The sequence below is a fragment of the Polyodon spathula genome, chromosome 49 (assembly GCF_017654505.1).
Source record: "Polyodon spathula isolate WHYD16114869_AA chromosome 49, ASM1765450v1, whole genome shotgun sequence".
Classification (NCBI taxonomy): domain Eukaryota; kingdom Metazoa; phylum Chordata; class Actinopteri; order Acipenseriformes; family Polyodontidae; genus Polyodon; species Polyodon spathula.
The window spans coordinates 380,199-404,018 of NC_054582.1; the positions used below are offsets into that span (position 1 = coordinate 380,199).

The window sequence follows — 23,820 nt, forward strand, 5'->3', positions numbered from 1 at the left end:
TTGATTAAATAGAGGCCAGTGCTTATTATTTTGAATGCAAGCAATCATTATACCTAATGAAAAGTAAACACACATATTATTACTGTCCTTCTAATTACACAACAATACAACAACAACAACAACAACAACAACAATAATAATAATAATAATAATAATAATAATAATAATAATAATAATAATAAATACGTGTTTTAGAATCAGTAGTGAATATGGTAGCACTGTATGTTTTTTTCTGTGGCGGGTATGTATATCGTATTCATATTATAAGGACAGTTCAATATCAGTAGCTATATTGTGGTTCCTAGAAACACGTGTTATCAGTCACTGTACAATCAATCACACACAGTCTGTTTCTCAGTGATAATAATGACACCGGATTGTTAAACAATGTGGAATGGTTCTCAACAAGAGAAAAACACACTTTTTTTGTCTTTACTCGTTTGTTAAGCCGGGAAATTACTCCGCTCGTTCTCCTGTGTTTGTTAAAAGTCTTCCTTTTTTTTTTTAAATTATTTTTATTACCACACCTTAAAAACTAAAATAAATAACAAAAAATCCGCCGCAGAGACTAACACGAAAAACCAGTAATGACTCAAAGTGAAGGCGTGTCCTCAGCGGCTGCCGGAGATCTGGGCGCATAGCTCTACAGTCCACAGCGCAGAAAGTGACAGGCTTAGTTAGGTGGAGACTTCCCTTCGCTTGGGAAGATAACGCCCTAGTTTGTGGGACTCGGTGGAACAGAACTTCGCATTTCACCCGCGCTGTTCTGCGGGACTTGTTTCGGCTCCGGCGAGGGGGGGCGAGGATTTGAGTGTTTGGTTTGAAGTGTTTTTGGGCACCATGGGGGATGTCGTATCAGCTCACCTGGATGAAAGTAAGAGACAGCACATTGCAGGTAAGCGGAGACTGAGAGCTGCAGGAGCCACACACTTGCGTAAAAAGAAATGGCAAACCCGGAGCAGATTCGGTAACAGATGCCAGTCTCCAAAAACCTGTGCTGTTGGAGCGTAAGAGCGATCAAGCGTTAGTTTAGAGAGAGCGTAAGTAAAGGCTTGGGCATTTTCACAAATCCTTCAACAGAATCTACCCACGCCCTGTCTGATGCATAAACAGAGTTTTGTTGTGCGGTCACGGTGTTGTATTAGTTACTGTAACCATGTCGTTGCCAGTTCTCGTTAGTTTACTACATTACTCCAAGAAGAAAGGATGTTTTGACAGGCCGTCAGAAAGGCTGGTCCCATGAAAGCGGATAATTAGGTCGTATTGTTCGATGGCTAACCTGCGTTTTGATGCGGAGTGTTTGTTATTGTTTGATACGCAAAACACGGAGGTATACTTCAAAGAAACCCAGAGCCAATAACACACCGCCTAAGAGTTTTGCACGATATATATATTTTTAATAACGTTGGCATTTGATTTGACAGCACACGTGACTCTATTGTTACCTGTAGCCTGGTTTCATTATGCGCTCCCCGTTTGCCCGAATGTTAAGTTTATTGGTTCAGTTACGCAAGGCATAAACGAGTACAGCGGTGTCACATGCTGTGTTTGGTTTTGTTCTCCCAGCAGGGTCATATTATTATACTGTGCTGCAATCAAGTCAACCCAACAGGCTTTATCAAAACAGCATTAGGTCATTCTTTCGCTTTTGGAAACGAACACAAATATGTTTTGTGCGTTGCATGTGAACCATTAAGTGGGAAAAGGTGGGCGGAGTGGGTTCAGTGAGCTTTGTACCCGAACAGTGTCGCACACTTTGCTTCTTTACAGCGTGTGTTGTAAACTTGAATTCGAGGCGACCAGCACAGCGTGGAATGAGGGTGCGGTCCCGTTCTCACTGTCAAGATGTGGATTCACACTGCTTTAAAAACAGATGCGGGGCGGGGCGAGGCGAGAGGTCGCAAGCATTAAAACTTAAAACTTTAAAAAGTTGCCAGATAAAGTTGTGACTTTTTTTTTTTTTTTTTTTTTTTTTAATGTGTTTTACACTGGAGCGAGCCTCGTTCGGTTGGCCTGTTGGGTTTTGTAATTTGAAATGAACTGACTTGAGAAAGATTGCTTGGTGAGGCACTGATCTCTTCAAAGCGCTGACGTGTGTGGGGAGGTGGCTGGGTGGTGGAGTTTGGCACTGGGTCTGGTATGAAAATAGCTTTTCCTGGACTTGCAAAATATGAAATGTATTACAGTTGCAATATTGAACTGGGGCCAGGATGCTGTGTGTGAAGGGGTGGGGTCTGGCTCCTTCCTGAGGTCTAGCACTAGGACCCCTCCTGTGGATACACTGGCCAACCTCCTGGTGAAATACTTCTGGCAATAGGGAAGCGTGCATGAGCAATGCACAAACCTCTCTCCCTCTCGCTTCATTACACATGAGCGTGGAACAAGAGCTGTCACAGCTAGTTCTCTCTCCCTCCCTCCCTCCCTCCAGTATCCCATGAAACCGAATCAATGTAAATACGGGCCACACTGCCCCCTAATTCTCTCAGCTTTTTGCTACAGTGGGTCATTTAGAGAGTCCCCCATCATGCAGATCCCAGTCGCTACACTCCATTAGTGCCGAGACAGGGAGGCGAGGGGTCTGCCAAATTGCACCTAATTATGGGGGGGGTGGGGGTGGGAAACTTTTTTGTTTTTAAAATAAAAGATGGAATAGGAAGATTATTTTGCACAATAGCAATCTAAACCCTGGTGGCTGCTTTTGTTCCCCTTCACTGATTCAATTTCCATTGCCTCGTGATGAACAGGCATCCCAGGGGGCTGGTCGAACTACTGCAGCTCTTGGCTGCTGACTAAGCAAAGGAATCTTCCATCACCCCTCGCAAGCAACCAAAGCAACCGCTGTGTCTCCTAACGATATAAATCGGCAAGACTCGTGTGATTCCAGCAGCCGGGAATCGGAGCTGTAAGCTCACGTCTCTGCTTGCTTTTCTTGTGCCATTAGTAGCTTTGATTTGATGCTGGCTCTTCATCGGTCCCTTTCTGTTACTGTGAAGGTCTGCCCCCCTGTCCTGGAATCCTCACAGTCCTCAGGTGGTTGTACATGCCTGTTTCTTTAAACAAAGACAGACGGGTGCCGTGTAACGTGCCGGCATAGGAATGCATGGAATGTGTGAACAAACTCCAGCGTTTGTGCTTGAAACCTGGAGAGCCGGCATTTCACAAGCCCCTGTTTCACAAGCTTCTTCCTGGCAGTGCGGCCCATTGTGAATGGAAGCAGGTAGAAGGTGCAGCCGCTCCCCCTGCACTGTGATACAGCTCCACCGTGATAGACCGGCTCTGTTCAGGCAGGCTGGGACATGTGGAGTCTGAGCGCACTGCAGCTCCAGGGCTGAACACGGGCACTCTGTTACAGGGCAGGTCCCCACACGCCTCCGGGGAATGAAAGCTCAACAGCATGAAGGCAGTAACTGCTAGCTGTGTCTCAAATGGAAAAAAAAGAGCATGGGGGGGCTTTGAAGGCAGAGGCAGGGTAGTAGTTTAGTAAGCATGCTTTTATAGGGTAGTAGTTTAGTGTGTATGCTTTTATAGGGTAGTAGTTTAGTGTGCATGCTTTTAGAGGGTAGTAGTTTAGTGTGCATGCTTTTATAGGGTAGTAGTTTAGTGTGCATGCTTTTATAGGGTAGTAGTTTAGTGAGCATGCTTTATTAGGGTAGTAGTTTAGTGAGCATGCTTTTATAGCTAACTTTATTTGATTGAATTTTGTGCGGAGCAGCGTTTGATGAATGAATATGATTTTCGCTAAGCATGCAGTACCATCTGGTGGTCAAATGTTGTAGTTGTAATGTTTTTTTGTTTTTACTTTGAGTATCTATAATCCTCTTGCTTTGTAATATTTCAATGTTTTGTGGTGTGATATCGCAGACATCCTTTGGAGATTAGACATGAAGGAAGGCACAATTAGCCTGCCGTTGGTAGATACTTGTCTTGAAGGGCAGTTGCTGTGTGTGAGAATCATCCCAGCTTTGTAAAGCTGTCGTCCCTGAGAGATACGAGAGGAACCAGGAGGTCAGGCTGTGTTTGGAGCTGATTCCTGACAGAGCCCAGGTGTGGATGAGCCCTCGTGGGCAAGTCTAATCCCTGAGCCAAGAGGAGGAGGAAGAAATCTGCAGGGCAAATCCATCGATGAAACAAAACGAAAACAAACTATAAAAACTGCATTCTTTTCAACAGATTGTGAACAGAGATGAAGAAAGTGCTGTCAAGTACTGCAGTTAAAGGAGACTCGCTGTTGGCTTGTCTGCGTTGGCTGTGAAACCAGTGCAAAGGGAAAAGCAGGAGGCTTTTGGAAGGTCCTAGTGAGATATATTTCACAATCTCTTTGCAATAAGCCCCGAGGTATTTAAAGTAAGCTCTTCCACAATGAGGTGAATGTGCCACTCCTGCCATGGCAAGGCAGGAGTACCTGCGGGGTCTTTTCAAAAACAAAGGCGTAGTGTGCGTTTGAAAAGCCTGTTCGGTTGAATGGCATGTTTGTGCCCAGGGAACCTAACCCCCCCCCCCCCCCTCCCTTTTCCCTGGTTTAGTCTTTCACTGGATTTCAATTTGGGTGGCTCAGTTCCAGCTTCCCGTGGGTTTGCGTACAGATTAACTGTACCATCTTTATCCTGGTGCGATGCCAGTTAGAGCTGAGGACTCAGAGCCTCTGGCAGTCCTGGGTTCAAATCCCAGTTCATCCAGTTCCTCAAAGATCGGATCTTTATTCTCTGCAAGCCTATGGAAGCTTAGAGGTGAATTTCCTGCATGTCAGAAGAGACTGTCCAGACTCTGTTAGTTTAGCACGTTTAGAAATTCATGCTGGTGTTTTTTGGGGGGTGTTCGATGATGTAAAAGCCCCCCCTCAGTTCACATGCACACACCTCTTTTCTTGATTATAATTATTTGAAAGGAGTTTTGAAAGATTGAAGTCCAGTAAAGCTAATGACAGCATGTACTCCTTTTAAACTGATGCTGTGGAAAAAGTTGGCTGATTGCAACCCTAGAATCTTCCCCCAGCCCTCCCAGTTAATAACAGTGTTGCTCTATGAAGCAAAACAATTACTCGGGGGGGGGGGGAAACAAACACAAAACAGCCTGATGGGAATCAGAACGAGGTGCTGGATCCGTCAGCACGGGGCTTAGACGGAGGATTTGCTTAGAGCGATCTAAAATGGAAAACACCCATTTTGTGTCCTGCTCCCCCTAAACAGGGCTGTGTGTGTCAGTGTATGTGTTTGTTTTGTATTGTTCAAACACCTCAGTGTCAGGGATTAGACGGGGTTGGTTTGAAGTTCTCTTGATCTGCAGTGTAACAGCAGTGAAGCGATGAGTAGGAGGGGAGTACATGCCGTGGAGTGGCCTGGGAGGGGCACTAACCCATTTAGGACTGAACCGTTATCCCGCTGCGGAGCGAGACGTTACCTGTCTGGACACAGCCCAGATACGAAAAGGAAAAACAAAACTGCTGCTTCAGATCTAATAAAAGCAAGAGTAACAATGTTGAACAAAAGGGGCCCTGCAAATAACACATTGAATTATTTATTTGAAGCTTTACAATGTCTGCAGTTTGTTTTTCCTTGTAGAAAATGAATCTGGATTTGGCCCAACAAGCCCCTTTTCAAAGAACTTCATTAAGGAAAGTTTTTAAACAAGAGGAGGGACAGCAAACTGAGAGTGAGGGCAAGGGGCTGCCGTTATAAAAGCCTGCAGCAGTGGAAGCACAGCAAAGGAGAGTAAAGCATAAAGTGGGTGCAGCCAAGGCTCTCCAGGCATGGTACAAAACCGTGTGATTTAGAAACGCTGGGAAACTAACTGCAAAGCCAGTGCATTTATAAGCCTGGGAAACCTGCAAATCTACCGTGTGACTGTCTGCGAGTCAGTCGAAGCTGTGAAAGCACTGCCAGTGTAGGCTTTGCATCTCTCACCCTGCGTACAAACTTCTCACTGTCTCGTTTTTAAAGTGGCCTTTGTTCTAGCCTCCCTGCTGTAAGATGTCAGTGACCCGGATCCCTTCTCTTGCTGGCTGAGTGTACTGCTGGAGATGCTACCGGGGCAGAGAGATGTGCAGACGTTGTATAGTCTGGGTCCCTGGCGGGGTGGAGAGTGATTGGGATCTGGGAGGCACGCTCTGGAGCACAAGCGCAGTTTTGTAGCTCTTTGAAGACGCAGGTGCAGATGTCTATCTTGTAATGATTGTTTGGGGGCTGTGAAGGCAGACAGGACAGGACAGCACACCTTAGGGCACAAGAGTGCCACGCTGATGCTCCTCTGATTTACAAGGGTATAAAGATGACCATTCCAGGGTCTGTGTAGAGCCGGGGTTTTGCAGGTGGAAGTGAGCGAGACCCAGCTTGCAGTCAGATCGCTGGCTGCTCAGCCACACACACTGTTACCCTGGAGTGCTTCCTTCAGAGGGATTTGAAAGATGAACCTCTCCTGCAGCCTGGTGTAGATTTCCAGAGCACTGGAACCCTTTCTGCTTGCAGAATACAAGCTGTATCCAAGGGAAGTAGAGCTGCTGTGGTTTGATCCTATTCCAGCTTGCAAAGTTAAGCAGTTAGTCACTCAAAATCTGAATCACACACATTATTTCTCATTTTTTTACCATCAAAGGGAAGGGTTGTTTATGGGAAGTTCAAAACCACTCCTTAAAACGAACGCTTCAGTCTAACTTATTAAAACATGACTGTACAATGCCATTACTGGACCTTCTGTGTACTTGTAGGCTTCTGTGTGTTTGTTACCAAGTTGCTATCTGCTCCTTCTGTTTTAAATGCTGTCTGTCGTTACAGCATGCTTCATGCCACGCCCTCATTAACTACTCCTAAATACTAGTCATGACCGTTCACTTGAATCCCAATGGCAAAACCTGACATTGCAAAGGTAAAAATGCTGGCGTTGCACAAGGGGGGAAAAAAAAATCAGTGAGCAGCCTTTTCAAACTGTTTATTCATTTTTTTTTTTACCTGTTTATCGTCCATTGCTACAGCCCATCTCATTACAAACATCTCATTTGGAGGCAGAAAAATTGCATGCATAGATCTTAGAGTAACTAATTACAAATCCTAAGCCATTCATACAAAATGCACGCCTTTAATTGAACACAGACAGAGAGGCACTTACTGTGAAATGTGACCAAATATCCCAAGAGGTGGCTAGACCTCTAGCAATGGGTGAAAGTATCGGCTCATATGAAGAGGTAAAACTCGGCACTTTGTCAGTGTACTGTATATAGGCGCTGTATAGCAAGCACAATACATACAGTGTTAACATATATATACCAAAAGTAAAAAAAAAAAGCCATTTTATTGATTCTCTTCTTGGGTAGTCAAAGACACAGCAGACACACCCAGCAAAGGCAGGTGAGGAGAGACAGAAGGAGGGAGGGACGGAGGAGGGAGAGGGAGGAGTGGAGCAAGAGAGAGAGAGAAGGGGGGAGGTGTTTGTTTAAAGGCTGTGGTTTTTTTTGGCCCCCATTCAGAGTGAGATGTTGCTTGTCTCGAATGCTGTAATTTTTAAGCTCAGCGAGTCAATTGATAAGCCAGACAGAAGGAGCATCTCCATAACCCATAATTTCACCACAGCTTCCACATTACGAGATTTAGATGCCAGCGCTGGGACTTCACAACGAGAGGGAGAACCGCCCCCCTCTGTTCAAGTCCTGTGATCCAGCTCAAAGCATGTAGGGAAACCCCGGGGTTTGAAGTAAAAGGAAATTGTTCTGTAGAATGGTACAGCGTTGTGATTTTCTTCTTAGGACAATACTTCAGGACACTCTGTAATTGTGCTGCGTTCCTGAACAGTAACACTGAAGGCCTGATTAATAGCCGGTGAGTTAAAGGATGAAAGTCTTATCATTTGGTGTTAAAGTTTTTAACAGTTGGTGCAATCCACCTGACACACACACACACACACAGAGTCATTATCTCCTTCTCTTTCTCTGTTGCTCCCTCCACTCTCCTCTCCCCACAGCCCTGGTTTGCTGGCCCGTAGCTGCCCTGCAGCGTTGCTCTCAGAGTGTGATTGATGGTGGCTGCTGGAGTCAGCCTCCTGCATTCCTGCCCTGGCTGGGACCCTGAGCTCTGTTTGCAATCAGCACACAGGAACCTCTGTGACGGCTTGGAGCTGCTCACCTCTGAGCACGACCCAGTCCAGGGGAGCTCTCCCACAGGAACAAACAGGACACTGTAGAGTGTGGAGTGTCATCGGGGTGCAGTTTAGCAGCAATGCTGCTAGGGATGTGCAAAAAACGAAAAAAAGCAAAACGACAAATAAAACAAAGATCTTATTTCCAGGCCAATGCCTCTGGTCCTCCTAGCAGCGTTGTACATGCATTCAATTCTAAATATATATTTTTTTTTTCTTATCGCACAGCTTTGTAATTGTAACAAAGGCGCGTCGCAGAATCGCATCAGAACGCGTTTTCCTGTGATAGTTTATCGGTGATGAGGAGTAATGTGCCCAGGCTCATCTAACGGGTTGTTTTATAGTATCTGGCAGCCAGCGTTTCATCCTGCTTCCGTACATTATCAAACTTGCCAGGAAGCAGCTTGTCCAGGGTTCAGTTACTGAGGCACCTCCACATCTGGTCTGAAACATGCAGAGCTGTAAAGGGGTCCAGATGTTCGCAGTGTGTTTTATAACAGTAATGGTTTTGTGTATGTATCTTTTGCTAGTTTTTATTCCACATACAAACGCAGTGAGTTCAGCGATAAGGCAAAGTTGTTCATGCGGCTTCTTTGTCTATCTAGTTTGAATTAGCTGTGCATCTACACACTGGACACGGCACAGGCAGGCACCACTGGACTGTCTCTGCTCTTTCTAACTTGTTGTTTCACGTGCATTGCACACAGTTGCGCACAGTAGCCAGATACTTAAATGATGCAGCTTAGCACTGTACACAGCGCTGCTGGGTGGCTGAAGCATTTCAATCGAATGTTTGATGTGTTGAGTTCATGACAAATGTAATCAAAGTGAATGGGGGGTGTTCCTGAGAGAACGCCCGACGCTCTGTAGTACGACTATGATTGTAACAGGCTGTAATTCTAGCAGAGTTGTAATTATTATGATCACTGGCATTCTCAGTAGGCAGCTGTCCTCGCCACTGTATTCCATCCAGTTCTGTAAAAATAACAACTTTTCAATTTGAAATACAGTCCCAGTGAGACAGAGAAACTCACTTTTCACAGCGGTGTCTCCTTCCACGCACTGTGCAAACAAAGTTGTGTTGCTTGTATTTCATTTATTTTACATGACCCAGGCTACCAGCCTCGTTTACAGTAATAGACGGTGGCTCTAGATGTTTGGCTTCTCTTCACTAGAAGAAAACTCAAGTCAAGTAGACAATTGTTTTTCGACCGCTACACTGAAGAAGACTGCTAACTAGACAAAACATCTGTATGCTTGACTTGGTTTCTTCTAGTGAAAGTGACCTGCAGTCTCTTACTGTAAGCAGTCCTGGCATTCGGGGGGTTTGTGGGTGTGTGTGTTTCTGCTATAACCATGGTGATGACTGATGCCAAGATTCAAAATACATATATTTATTAGATGAAGAAACTTTAATAATATAATGGATTTGTGGAGTTTGCATGTTTTTTTTTATTCTAAAAACATCTCCACATGTTTTTTGTTTAAGTCCTGCTATATACACTATTGCTATTGGAGTAATTATCTCTTGCTCAACACAGGGTTTTGTTTTTTTTAAATCTGATGTGGTTTAAACTGAAACTCCTTATCTGATCTGGGCAGGGAAAACTGGCAACATACCTTCCTACCACGAGACTTCATTTCCTGCATTCCAGTGAGGCAGCACCTCAAACACGAGGTCCAGCTCTCTTAAAAAGTTTACTAGGTGGTAGACGCTGTCCTCCCTGCACAGCCGAATGAAGACTTACAGTTTTGCACTGTGCCCTTTACAGGCAGGCTGAAAGGACAGCAACTTGAGCTGAAGCAATTAGTAAGAGCTGGCAGAAGTGGATAGAAGCTGACCTCATTGTGCCTGCAGTTTATACTCGAGCGCTCTTTCAGAACGTCCCGTTGTGATGGTGTTTTATAGAGCTGCTTGGCTGCTTGGCTGCTTGAGTCTCCCTGGCCAATCGCGATCATGATGGTTTTTAACCACTTCACCTCTGGAATTCATTCCCAGTCTGCTAGTTGATATAAAAGACTGTGTTTTACTGCCTGTTCCACTTGCTGTTTAACTGGGATCTGATTCCTGTACTAGTTCATAAGATGCAGCCTTTCTTTGAATCTCTGCCACACACCCCCCCCTCTCCCTGCATGCAAAGAGCCTGTCTCGGCGTGCTGGCAGAGCAGAGTACTACACGTGCTCACAGAGCACAGGCAGTTAACCATCGCGTTCCAAACTCACTCAAAACTCAGACAAAGAGGCAGGGCGGCATTTCCACTGCAGCCGTCAACCAAACACCGGGCTGAAAGAGGGCTCTGTTGCAAGTAACAACCGTGATGGGACTACTGGTAACGGTGGATCATTTTCAGAAGCAGTGGTATACAAGCCCGCCCCCCCCCATCCTTGATTGGGTTGCAGTCCCTGCCCTTGCCAGGCGTCAGGCAAGGGAGTGGTCGCTGGTGGGAACGATAGCAGCAATTTCTCTCCTCTCTCTCTCTCTCTCTCTCTCTCTCTCTCTCAGCCATGGTTCCTTCCCCTCACAGCACTGCTGATTAATCTGTTTCATCCGTTTCTTTTTCCCACGTCGCATTGCTGGTTCTGGCACACCCCTCTCTGTGAGCGAGGCTGGGGCACACGCTGGCTAGCTCAGGGCTGCCCGGTCGAAGCGTATTCTTCTGTTTGAAAGTGCTCTGCTGGATCGGCTCTTAAGCTCTTTGACTCGCCTCTGGTAGAGCTTCCTGCCTTGAATTCCTGCTTCACTCTTCATTTTCCCTTTCTTGTGTTTTATTTCTTTTCACCCTCTTTCTTTTTTAAGAGGGTAGATCTTTTGTACTTTATTTTGGAAGGCTGCAACCTGTACAGGCTAATGCTGACGGCTCTATAACAGAAAATAACTCTGTTCATAAAAGACCCTTCTTATTTCCTGGTTTTACTAACTGGTTTATATATGTATATATACCGGTACATATTTATTTATTTATTTTAATTATCCAGGCTGTCTTACACTGATAAAACTACCTCTGATAGGGAGTAAAAAAGAAACCTGCTGGGTACACAGCTGGCAGTGTGGAGACTGTGCTGGCTGGTGCCAGTTATCGGTTGTTAAACGGTGGAGAGGTGAGTTCAGATAAAGGGATTTCTGAACGGGGTGATACTTAGAGCAATGGGGGTTCCTCAGATCCTTCTAGCATCTGCTAAAGGGGGAGGAACCACGGTGGAGAGGTGAGTTCAGATAAAGGGATTTCTGAACGGGGTGATACTTAGAGCAATGGGGGTTCCTCAGATCCTTCTTGCATCTGCTAAAGGGGGAAGCAGAGGTGAGCTTTCCCTGCCCTGCATAGAGGGAATCACTGTAGGCTCGGGGTCGTGTGGTGTGGAGGTGGTTTCACTGTAGGCTGGGGGTCGTGTGGTGTGGAGGTGGTTTCACTGTAGGCTCGGGGTCGTGTGGTGTGGAGGTGGTTTCACTGTAGGCTCGGGGTCGTGTGGTGTGGAGGTGGTTTCACTGTAGGCTCGGGGTCGTGTGGTGTGGAGGTGGTTTCACTGTAGGCTCGGGGTCGTGTGGTGTGGAGGTGGTTTCACTGTAGGCTCGGGGTCGTGTGGTGTGGAGGTGGTTTCACTGTAGGCTCGGGGTCGTGTGGTGTGGAGGTGGTTTCACTGTAGGCTCGGGGTCGTGTGGTGTGGAGGTGGTTTCACTGTAGGCTGGGGGTCGTGTGGTGTGGAGGTGGTTTCACTGTAGGCCCGGGGTCGTGTGGTGTGGAGGTGGTTTCACTGTAGGCTCGGGGTCGTGTGGTGTGGAGGTGGTTTCACTGTAGGCTCGGGGTCGTGTGGTGTGGAGGTGGTTTCACTGTAGGCTCGGGGTCGTGTGGTGTGGAGGTGGTTTCACTGTAGGCTCGGGGTCGTGTGGTGTGGAGGTGGTTTCACTGTAGGCTCGGGGTCGTGTGGTGTGGAGGTGGTTTCACTGTAGGCTCGGGGTCGTGTGGTGTGGAGGTGGTTTCACTGTAGGCTCGGGGTCGTGTGGTGTGGAGGTGGTTTCACTGTAGGCTCGGGGTCGTGTGGTGTGGAGGTGGTTTCACTGTAGGCTCGGGGTCGCGTGGTGTGGAGGTGGTTTCACTGTAGGCTCGGGGTCGTGTGGTGTGGAGGTGGTTTCACTGTAGGCTCGGGGTCGTGTGGTGTGGAGGTGGTTTCACTGTAGGCTCGGGGTCGTGTGGTGTGGAGGTGGTTTCACTGTAGGCTCGGGGTCGTGTGGTGTGGAGGTGGTTTCACTGTAGGCTCGGGGTCGTGTGGTGTGGAGGTGGTTTCACTGTAGGCTCGGGGTCGTGTGGTGTGGAGGTGGTTTCACTGTAGGCTCGGGGTCGTGTGGTGTGGAGGTGGTTTCACTGTAGGCTCGGGGTCGTGTGGTGTGGAGGTGGTTTCACTGTAGGCTCGGGGTCGTGTGGTGTGGAGGTGGTTTCACTGTAGGCTCGGGGTCGTGTGGTGTGGAGGTGGTTTCACTGTAGGCTCGGGGTCGTGTGGTGTGGAGGTGGTTTCACTGTAGGCTCGGGGTCGTGTGGTGTGGAGGTGGTTTCACTGTAGGCTCGGGGTCGTGTGGTGTGGAGGTGGTTTCACTGTAGGCTCGGGGTCGTGTGGTGTGGAGGTGGTTTCACTGTAGGCTCGGGGTCGTGTGGTGTGGAGGTGGTTTCACTGTAGGCTCGGGGTCGTGTGGTGTGGAGGTGGTTTCACTGTAGGCTCGGGGTCGTGTGGTGTGGAGGTGGTTTCACTGTAGGCTCGGGGTCGTGTGGTGTGGAGGTGGTTTCACTGTAGGCTCGGGGTCGTGTGGTGTGGAGGTGGTTTCACTGTAGGCTCGGGGTCGTGTGGTGTGGAGGTGGTTTCACTGTAGGCTCGGGGTCGTGTGGTGTGGAGGTGGTTTCACTGTAGGCTCGGGGTCGTGTGGTGTGGAGGTGGTTTCACTGTAGGCTCGGGGTCGTGTGGTGTGGAGGTGGTTTCACTGTAGGCTCGGGGTCGTGTGGTGTGGAGGTGGTTTCACTGTAGGCTCGGGGTCGTGTGGTGTGGAGGTGGTTTCACTGTAGGCTCGGGGTCGTGTGGTGTGGAGGTGGTTTCACTGTAGGCTCGGGGTCGTGTGGTGTGGAGGTGGTTTCACTGTAGGCTCGGGGTCGTGTGGTGTGGAGGTGGTTTCACTGTAGGCTCGGGGTCGTGTGGTGTGGAGGTGGTTTCACTGTAGGCTCGTGTGGTGTGGAGGTGGTTTCGTAGGCTCGGGGTCGTGTGGTGTGGAGGTGGTGATTCTTTCTGGAATGTATTTTATTACCTTGTGATGAAAAGCGAATGTCAATTTCCGCTGCAGTAACAAGCGTTCAGTCCGCAGCCAATTAAACTGGGAAACGGAATATGGCAGCCAGGCAGCGAGAGAGAGAGAGAGAGGGAGAGAAGGGGGCAGTTCAGCCCAGCCAACAGAATCCTGGAACTGATCCAACATCAACTGAGACAAAGAGAACAGTCACCAGCATGGCCAGGGCGAGAGGCTCATCTGGTTCACTAAGTTTAAACATCCTTTACATAATAATAATAATAATAGCAGACACCTTTATCCAAGGCGACTTACAGAGACTAGGGTTCATTAGTATTCTGCTCACACCTTTCAGGGAATCTTCCTTTCATTGATAATTCCAGTGTGTAGAAATGCTGGGGAGCGAGCGAGCGTTCTCATGGCCCTGCTGCTGCTGCGTCTCGCACTGGAAGAGTCAAAGACACATCTTTGTGATTTTTTTTTTTTTTTTTGTGACGTTCCTATTGGTCAGCTGAGTAAGTGGTTTTCAGGTTTGACAACTAACCACAACAACTTGAAGAGATAAAACTGGGCTACACTCTCAAAGCCATTCACTCCGAGTCGTCACTAGCACACTTTTTTTTTCCCCTGAAAGGAATAAAATAAAATAAAAAAAAACGTGCATTTCAATAAAACGACTTGGGCTTCTTGCAGTGAAAGCTGTTGGTTTAATATGTAGTTGTTTGTTTGTGGTGAACTTTACTGGTTGTGCATTTTCTCAAACAACTGTCCTAATGAGAAACGAGTCCGCATTGACAGCATTCTCTCCGAACTGTGTTTTAGTGTTGGAGCTCGTTTCTGTTGGATTCAGCGTGCAGCGGTATGTAAATACACCTGCTGTTTTCACTGCAATTCCCTGCAGCAGCAAAGAAGCAAAAAAACAAATTGCATTCTAAAGTCAATAAAAGTGTTACAAGCGCTTAACATTACAGGGCCTGCATCGCTGTGTAATACCATGGTAATGACTGGGTAATATCTAATGGCTCATTCTCTTACATGGTGGCTACAGTACTGGTGCAGTGAATGTAGTTACATGGAAATGGTCTGTACTGTATTAATGCGTTTTTTCATTAGGTAACAAGATTTTATTTCACAGTAGTTACCATGTCAGAGCAGGGACCACTGGAAGTTACTCGGTTGTGTAGCTAAGTGTATGCATGCCCTGTAATTGAAATGGCTAATGTCTGAGGCTGGTTGATAATTGAATGGATTCCCGTGTGCAGCTCCTTTGTTGAGTCGGTGTCGTTATCTAAGCTCGGCAATCGCTCCCTTTGTGTTTGACTTGGCTGCTGGTAACCTTGCAAGACCTTGAGAAAGCCTAATGCCCTGTTAACCGGGAGATTAGTGCTTGAAGCAGCTCTCAGGGTTTTGGCAGAAGATGAAAGTACAGCGGTGAGCGGGAGAGCAGGCGATCCTGCCCGCTGGACTCCCCCTGATCGGGGAGCGGGACTGTGGCAGAGTCACTGACACAGTAAACACAGGATATTATTCATTGCCAATGAAGGTCAAGCAGTAGTTGAAAGGATTTTGATTCTGAATATAACAGATGCACAGACCACTCCGAGTCTGTCCATCTCCCTACCGCTTTCAGCCAGTGTTTTTTTAACGCTGCGGTTCGGTAATATGCAGTATATGTTATTTTTCTTTTCCAAAATGACTTTTCCAGTATCCTCAGTGCAGAGTCAGCCACGTGGGCCAGATCGACCCAGGCTTTTTGTTTCGGTGCAGTGATTACACCAGTTACAATGCTGCATTCACAGGTAACACACAGACGCTGAGCATTGTTTACTGTACGAGATCCAGCCTTGATTAAATGTCACAGCTGATAATTCTAATGAAAAGCCTGCTTCCTGAAAAGTAAAGCATGGCTGTTTCCAGGCTTGACCAGCTCTTACTGAATAGCAAACCCTCACTTCAGTCTTAATGAAATACTTCTTCATGCCTGATGCCTGTCGCTCTAGCTACAGCGATGCTGAGTTCAATTACAAATACACTGCAACGTGCACTGGAAAGCACTGCACACTGAGATTCTTATTTCACCAGCTGGCCTGAAATGACCCTGGAGTAACCTAGCTTCAGAATCGAGTGCTCTGCTCTCGTCTGGGTGCTGCCGGGGAGAGAATTCCTTTTGGAATCCCAGACAGTTTCCTGTAGGAAAACGCAGCTGCTTCATATTAAAAGCGCAGGCAGCAATTTGACAGCGGCCGGCTGGGTAATTGTTCTCAGAATACCTTCTTACAGGGCTGCCACGATGGCTATAAATAACAGGGCTCGCAGTCCCAGCCTGCTCTCTCAGCTGTGTTTATGAAATGGGAAGGTGGAAAGTGGAGTTACAGAGAAGCTGTGTGTGTGCGTGTGTGCGTGTCAGAACTGAGAATCGAAAACTCCACTGTTAATTTCATTCACATGTGGTATCATAAGTCAGCAGTGACTCATTGAATCATTTGAATTAAGGGATTAAGTAATTTTAGGACCAGGCCAAATGGTTCAGTCAGTTCAATATAATAATAAGGAATGCTGGTACAAAGACGTGGCCTGGAGGAGCCTAGGCTGCCTGCTCTTGCAGTAGATGTTGTTGGGCAATGAGATCTTCCCCCTCTGAAGCCTCTTGTTGTGTTTCCTCCACAGAGAAGACTGGGAAGGTGTTGGGCGAGTTCGGCAGGTTCTACGAGCAGCAGTTCGCTGTGGCGCTCTTCAACAGCGTGCGCTACGAGATCGAGGGCAATGGCGGACCGCAGACACAGCTCCTACACCGCAAGGCAAGGACTCCTCCTCTCCCAATGAACTCGGTGATTGTGTGAGGGAGAATCCAAGTGTGGCATAGGATAGGAGGGGCTGGTCATGCTACAAAACGGGATCAATAAAACAAAAAATAGATTGATACAAAACTGAAAAAAAATCTGATCAGATCATACCCTGCTGTTTAGTTCAGCTCATACCCTGCTGTTCAGGTCAGATCATACCCTGCTGTTTAGTTCAGCTCATACCCTGCTGTTTATTTCAGATCATACCCTGCTGTTTAGTTCAGCTCATACCCTGCTGTTTATTTCAGATCATACCCTGCTGTTCAGGTCAGATCATACCCTGCTGTTTATTTCAGATCATACCCTGCTGTTTAGTTCAGCTCATACCCTGCTGTTTATTTCAGATCATACCCTGCTGTTCAGGTCAGATCATACCCTGCTGTTTAGTTCAGATCATACCCTGCTGTTTATTTCAGATCATACCCTGCTGTTCAGGTCAGATCATACCCTGCTGTTTATTTCAGATCATACCCTGCTGTTCAGGTCAGATCATACCCTGCTGTTTATTTCAGATCATACCCTGCTGTTCAGGTCAGATCATACCCTGCTGTTTAGAGATCATACCCTGCTGTTTAGTTCAGATCATACCCTGCTGTTTAGTTCAGATCATACCCTGCTGTTTATTTCAGATCATACCCTGCTGTTTATTTCAGATCATACCCTGCTGTTTAGTTCAGCTCATACCCTGCTGTTTATTTCAGATCATACCCTGCTGTTTAGTTCAGCTCATACCCTGCTGTTTATTTCAGATCATACCCTGCTGTTTAGTTCAGATCATACCCTGCTGTTTATTTCAGATCATACCCTGCTGTTTAGTTCAGCTCATACCCTGCTGTTTATTTCAGATCATACCCTGCTGTTTATTTCAGCTCATACCCTGCTGTTTAGTTCAGCTCATACCCTGCTGTTTATTTCAGATCATACCCTGCTGTTTATCTCAGATCATACCCTGCTGTTTATTTCAGATCATACCCTGCTGTTTAGTTCAGCTCATACCCTGCTGTTTAGTTCAGCAGTACACCTTTTCTGGACCCAGCTCCTTTTCATTTGATCCCGGAATGCTGACCAGTTCAAGCTAACATTGCGAAAGTTTGTCAGTCAGCAGCTGGGGCTCCAGACACAGCGAGCACAGTCTTGTCCGCCCAGGGGCCTCTGCTGACGTGCAGTCAAACACAGTGCAAGCCATGACTACTGTGAAAGCAGGTCAGTCATGCTGGCTCCTGTCTATCAGAGGAACAGAACGCTCGCTCCAGCTGTATGGCAGTACACCTTTTCTGGACCCAGCTCCTTTTCATTTGATCCCGGAATGCGTGACCTGAGTTTTTTAACATTGCGGATAACCTTGTCTCGCACTGACCCGTCGCACTGCTGATCCGGGTCGGGATTCGATCGGCGTGTGTGTGTGTGTGTGTGCACAGCACGCAGCGCTCACTCTAATGTGTGCGTGACTGTGATGCTGCTCAGCCGTTCAGGTCGTTCCAGGTGTACGAGGGTCGTTCCAGGTGTGCTGGGAGCATCGCACCTGAGATTAATCGAGGGTCGTTCCAGGTGTGCTGGGAGCATCGCACCTGAGATTAATCGAGGGTCGTTCCAGGTGTGCTGGGAGCATCGCACCTGAGATTAATCGAGGGTCGTTCCAGGTGTGCTGGGAGCATCGCACCTGAGATTAATCGAGGGTCGTTCCAGGTGTGCTGGGAGCATCGCACCTGAGATTAATCGAGGGTCGTTCCAGGTGTGCTGGGAGCATCGCACCTGAGATTAATCGAGGGTCGTTCCAGGTGTGCTGGGAGCATCGCACCTGAGATTAATCGAGGGTCGTTCCAGGTGTGCTGGGAGCATCGCACCTGAGATTAATCGAGGGTCGTTCCAGGTGTGCTGGGAGCATCGCACCTGAGATTAATCGAGGGTCGTTCCAGGTGTGCTGGGAGCATCGCACCTGAGATTAATCGAGGGTCGTTCCAGGTGTGCTGGGAGCATCGCACCTGAGATTAATCGAGGGTCGTTCCAGGTGTGCTGGGAGCATCGCACCTGAGATTAATCGAGGGTCGTTCCAGGTGTGCTGGGAGCATCGCACCTGAGATTAATCGAGGGTCGTTCCAGGTGTGCTGGGAGCATCGCACCTGAGATTAATCGAGGGTCGTTCCAGGTGTGCTGGGAGCATCGCACCTGAGATTAATCGAGGGTCGTTCCAGGTGTGCTGGGAGCATCGCACCTGAGATTAATCGAGGGTCGTTCCAGGTGTGCTGGGAGCATCGCACCTGAGATTAATCGAGGGTCGTTCCAGGTGTGCTGGGAGCATCGCACCTGAGATTAATCGAGGGTCGTTCCAGGTGTGCTGGGAGCATCGCACCTGAGATTAATCGAGGGTCGTTCCAGGTGTGCTGGGAGCATCGCACCTGAGATTAATCGAGGGTCGTTCCAGGTGTGCTGGGAGCATCGCACCTGAGATTAATCGAGGGTCGTTCCAGGTGTGCTGGGAGCATCGCACCTGAGATTAATCGAGGGTCGTTCCAGGTGTGCTGGGAGCATCGCACCTGAGATTAATCGAGGGTCGTTCCAGGTGTGCTGGGAGCATCGCACCTGAGATTAATCGAGGGTCGTTCCAGGTGTGCTGGGAGCATCGCACCTGAGATTAATCGAGGGTCGTTCCAGGTGTGCTGGGAGCATCGCACCTGAGATTAATCGAGGGTCGTTCCAGGTGTGCTGGGAGCATCGCACCTGAGATTAATCGAGGGTCGTTCCAGGTGTGCTGGGAGCATCGCACCTGAGATTAATCGAGGGTCGTTCCAGGTGTGCTGGGAGCATCGCACCTGAGATTAATCGAGGGTCGTTCCAGGTGTGCTGGGAGCATGGCACCTGAGATTAATTGAGTGCAGAGCAAGTACAGCCTGAAACGGCTCCAGCTGATCTGCTCTTACTACCGCTGACACTCAGGGTAATCTTGTAGGTGAATGCTTTTTTTTTGCAAGGTCAGGGGCCTGATGTTTGTGTTTACAGCTTGGGTGTCTCCTGTGACCTGATTAAGAAATCAACAGAACAGCTGGAATAACATTAGGGAGCCGTTTCATTAACACAGAACCGTCGGAGTGAACCAAGAGCTTTGGTTTTCCGCTAAAGGGCTTTTATTTATGCACCCCGTCCCCCCCCTGTCCCCCCCGTCCCCTTTTCAATTACAGTATAATGCTCCCCTTCCAGTCGCTGTGTCTCCTTTGATTTGTATAGCGATTCTGCAACGATTTCAAATAATCAAGTCTCAACTTTCTCGTTTCAATAGTACATCTGGTTTTATTTTCTTAAAGACAGCTGTGTAATCCAGTCTGCCTCTGCCTTTAAAAAACAAAACAAACAAACAAAAAAAGTGCGGACTTTTTGTAGATCCCAAGTCTGTGCACCAGATGAAAGCGTTTTGAGAAACAGTGAATGTACAGCACTTGGTTATACATTTCTAACTCTCTGTTGATTCACTCACATCCTGAGCTCTGTTGAGCAATAGCGTCGTTCCACTTGGTGACTCCAGTATTATACAGCAGCTTGCCAGTGCATCCTGCTACTGGAGTTTCACATTCGGGGCTTTGGGGCTGCTGTTCAGTGTTGTGCATGTCTTTGGGGCTGTCTTTGGGGCTGCTGGGGCATGCTGTTCAGTGTTGTGCATGTGGGGGCTGCTGTTCAGTGTTGTGCATGTCTTTGGGGCTGCTGTTCAGTGTTGTGCATGTCTTTGGGGCTGCTGTTCAGTGTTGTGCATGTCTTTGGGGCTGCTGTTCAGTGTTGTGCATGTCTTTGGGGCTGCTGTTCAGTGTTGTGCATGTCTTTGGGGCTGCTGTTCAGTGTTGTGCATGTCTTTGGGGCTGCTGTTCAGTGTTGTGCATGTCTTTGGGGCTGCTGTTCAGTGTTGTGCATGTCTTTGGGGCTGCTGTTCAGTGTTGTGCATGTCTTTGGGGCTGCTGTTCAGTGTTGTGCATGTCTCTGGGGCTGCTGTTCAGTGTTGTGCATGTCTTTGGGGCTGCTGTTCAGTGTTGTGCATGTCTTTGGGGCTGCTGTTCAGTGTTGTGCATGTCTTTGGATCACACACACGCAGGCTGCGTTTGTGTGGTACTGTTTCACGCCGGAGTGGCTCTCTGCTCTTCACAATGAGTGGAAGTGTGTTTCTAGCAGAGATAGCAAGCGTCTATTGTTGAAGTGCCGGTCGCTTTTCACTCTGGCACTAAAACTGCGGTGTGGGGTGTTTGTTCACTAGCAGTAAAGGTTAGGACCTTTGTGTTTCTTTATTCAGAAGTATTTTCCTGTGAAATGCAGCACAGACACCATGCAGTAATGTCTTGCAGGCAGGGACCCTCTTGTCTGGGGTGGGCCTGTGTCTCTGTGATTGACACTGCTGGCAAAGGAGTGCAAAATGCCACCCTGCCGTGTTCAGTAGCAGCTTCTCGTGCAGCAGTCTGTCTGTTACGTTCTGGGTGTGGGTGTGGTTCCGGGGAGATTTTCTTTTTGGAGAATGCTGTCTGTTTTATTTGTTTTTGTCACGTGGCAGAGATGTGCACGTGGATAGAGACGGATGCGGTCGAGCGCTGAAATAGCTGGGGTGTGCAGAACCCCACTGCTCACGCCACGGGACGTCCTAGCGAGACAGTGGCAGGACCGCCTGTCTCCCAGTCTGCAAGCTGTTTGTTTTTATTCAGGTTGAAGATGGCAGATTTGGTCTGGTTTTAATTCAAGATGTTTGTGTGTGTGTGTGTGTGTGTCTCTCTCTCTCTCTCTCTCTCTCTCTCTCTCTCTCTCTCTCTCTCTCGTTTTTTATTGTTTGTGTTCACTCAGATCTGCTGCGCTGTGACTAAGAGTCAGCACAAATTCCAGTCACTGAACTGTAAAAAAAAAAAACTACTCAAATAAACCACAAGCTCAGCTCAGATTCCCCGGGAGTAAACGCCCAGCTGTCTTTTATTCTTCCTGTTAAATGCTTCGCAGTAGATATTGGCAGTGCAATAAACTGAAGTTTTTTAGAAACGGGACAAAGCGAATAACATCAGATTCCCAGAGCCTCGTGGTCACACTCAGGAACCACACTTAACTGTTAGAGCTCGCTCCAGTGTGCTCTCTCAGGCTGAACAATCATTAACTTACCACGCTTGCAGAGGAACCCTGCAATGTTCTCAAGAAAATATATTCCCTGCGTGACTTGTACAAACAATTAAAGCCTAACCAGAAAAAAAAAACCCAAAACATTGTGTAACTAACCCATTGCTGTGTGAATGAGGTCAGTGTTTGATCAAGACTGGCCCTGGTTTGTTTAGCTGGGGGCAGGGAGATGATCTCACGCTCTCTGTTTCCTGCTCACAGGCGCCCCTGGAGGGCAAGTCGATATTCTCAGGGAACCTGTTCCAGTACCTGGAGGAAAACAAAAAGTGGAGGAACCGGTTCTTCTTCATCCCAGACTCCTACGGGGTCCTGTTCTACGAGACCCGGCTGGTGAGTCCATAGCTGGCCAAACCTTTTGCCTGTTTTAGATTTCACCCAAAAATGGTGTCCGCAAACATTGTTAACCTGACTTCTGTTGTGCAGCCCTTGCTCTGTGCTTCATCCACAAAGCCAGTCCTGTACAGCGTTATAAAACAACCTCCCACAGACTCTTCCAAAGTGCTGCCCTGAGCCAAGAGCCATTCCCCCCGCTGTCTCCCACAAAGACAAAGATACAGGGCTTTCATGAGACAAGGCGACCCCGCTGACACGCTGCTGTCTCTGCCCACACCAGCGAGCGAGGGAGCATTGATTAATAGGACAATGCAATGAGATATACTGGCGTGACAAAGAGCTCAGTCCAGCTCCTGCCCAACAGCAGAGCCGCCTGCCGTAGCGGCTGTGGACAGAATCTCCCGTTCTTGTACAGACTCGTACTGACACACTCGCACGGTTGCTGCAAGGAGACCTGGAAATCTCCAGCTGCATGCAGTGGCGTCAGGTTATGCTATAAAACTGTCGACTCAAGGGCTGTGATGTGCACAAACAATATTGTTCCAAAACTAACAACAGCGTTAGCAGTGCTGTTTAGAAATCCCAGTACAGGCTAGTACCTGTCCTTGGTAGAGCTCATGTTATAGACAACTGCAAGCTTTTTTTTTTTATTTTAAAAGGAAACTGCAGTGGTTTAAAAACACAGTGCATGAGGAAATCCCCCCCTCTTGAACCTCAGCAGGATCATGTATCAACACTGGTAAAGCACAGAGGTTATGGAGGTAGTGCAGTGTTTGCGACACAGCGAGACAGTCTTGTCTGAACTTGCTGTGCTGGAGAGTACAGAATGTTTTCCTTTTCCCAGAGTTATTTTCAGTCGTAACAGCCACCAAATTGTCAAATATATTTGTGTGTGTGTTTGCTGGAGTTGTGGGTGTGTTCCTTAGTCTGCTATTGGAGTCAGGACACACACACACACACACCACTGTCACTATATCTGTGTGGTTTCTTTGGGTTGGAGTTAAGAAGTGTAAGTTATAATGTAAAAGGAGTCCAGGCAATGCCCTCAATAAGGTGTCGCAGGGAATGTGGGCACTTTGGTTTTTGCGTGTTTATCCAAAGAGCTTGCTTCAGTGTGCTGTTGCAGCCCTGGTTTAATTGGGTGCACTGAGATGTCAGCTAGGTTGCTTGGTTGGTTGGTTGGTTGGTTGGTTTGTTTGGGGCGCTCCGGTTGTTCTGGTTTTGACGCTCCTCACCCTCCTCTCTGCTTGTTCCAGGCCTACGACAGAGGGCTGCACCCCAAGGGAGCTATTAACTGCGCTGGGTACAAAGTGATGACATCACTGGAGCAGTACCAAGAACTGATCAACAACAGCCTGCCCAGTGAGTGAAGGAGAGGGAGAGAAACAAAATGAGAAAACATCTGGTACAATTACAGACTGCCCTCCTCCCCGGCTGAAGCAGTGATGTTTATAATAAAGATGCCAGCTGCAGTTAAAGTTAGCACACGCTGCACGCCAGCACTGTAGGGATCCAGTAGTTTAGTTCACACACTCTCCAGTATTTGCACCAGTGCAGTTAATCTACGAGTGTGTTGCAGAGGTAAAGGCTGCAGTACATTCTAATCCTGCAGTTCAGCTGCGGCTGGGATGTGCCCTTGTGTATCACATTCCATTGGAATCGAGTAGATTCCGACCCGGGGCTGAAGATTCCAGTGGATTGTGCCGAGAGGGGAACGGCTTGCTAGGGTAAGGGTGCAGCAGGCTCTTCTCATTGCCTGGGTGTCTGATGTCCTCGTGTGTTTACCAGGTCTCAAGGTGAAAGCTGGATCCCAGTACCTGAGGTGTGCCACTCAGTACCCCATCATCCTGTGGCACCCGTACGGCCGGCACTTGTACTTCTGCGTCCTGACAGAGAAAGAGCAGAAGAAATGGCACGCCGTGTTCCAGGACTGCGTGCGGCATGCCAACAACGGTGAGGAACAGCCCCGTGTGTCTGTCTGTCTGACTGCCTGTCCGTGCGTCTGTCTGTCTGCCTGTGTGCCTGACTGTCTGTCTCTTTGTCTTCAAAGAAGTGGCAGGCCTACCTTAGGGTGTGACTTTGGAGCAGAAAAAAAAACCCTTCGTAGTTAATTGATGAATGAAGAAGCT

General features: G+C 48.0%; 1 protein-coding gene across 2 annotated transcripts in view; it reads left to right on the plus strand.

The window, feature by feature from the left end:
• The first annotated feature begins 631 nt into the window (after positions 1–631).
• The window catches only part of LOC121306710 (protein Niban 2-like), a 30,466-nt gene continuing 7,277 nt past the window's right edge, over positions 632–23,820 (plus strand). Inside the window, exons 1-5 of one of the 2 annotated variants that reach the window (XM_041238586.1) lie at positions 632–895; positions 16,053–16,213; positions 21,560–21,688; positions 22,948–23,053; positions 23,480–23,644. In XM_041238586.1, the coding sequence (XP_041094520.1) occupies positions 841–895; positions 16,053–16,213; positions 21,560–21,688; positions 22,948–23,053; positions 23,480–23,644 (616 nt within the window). In that variant the 5' untranslated portion in view covers positions 632–840. The remainder of the gene's footprint in view (positions 896–16,052; positions 16,214–21,559; positions 21,689–22,947; positions 23,054–23,479; positions 23,645–23,820) is intronic. The other variant, XM_041238587.1, reaches the window with a different exon arrangement.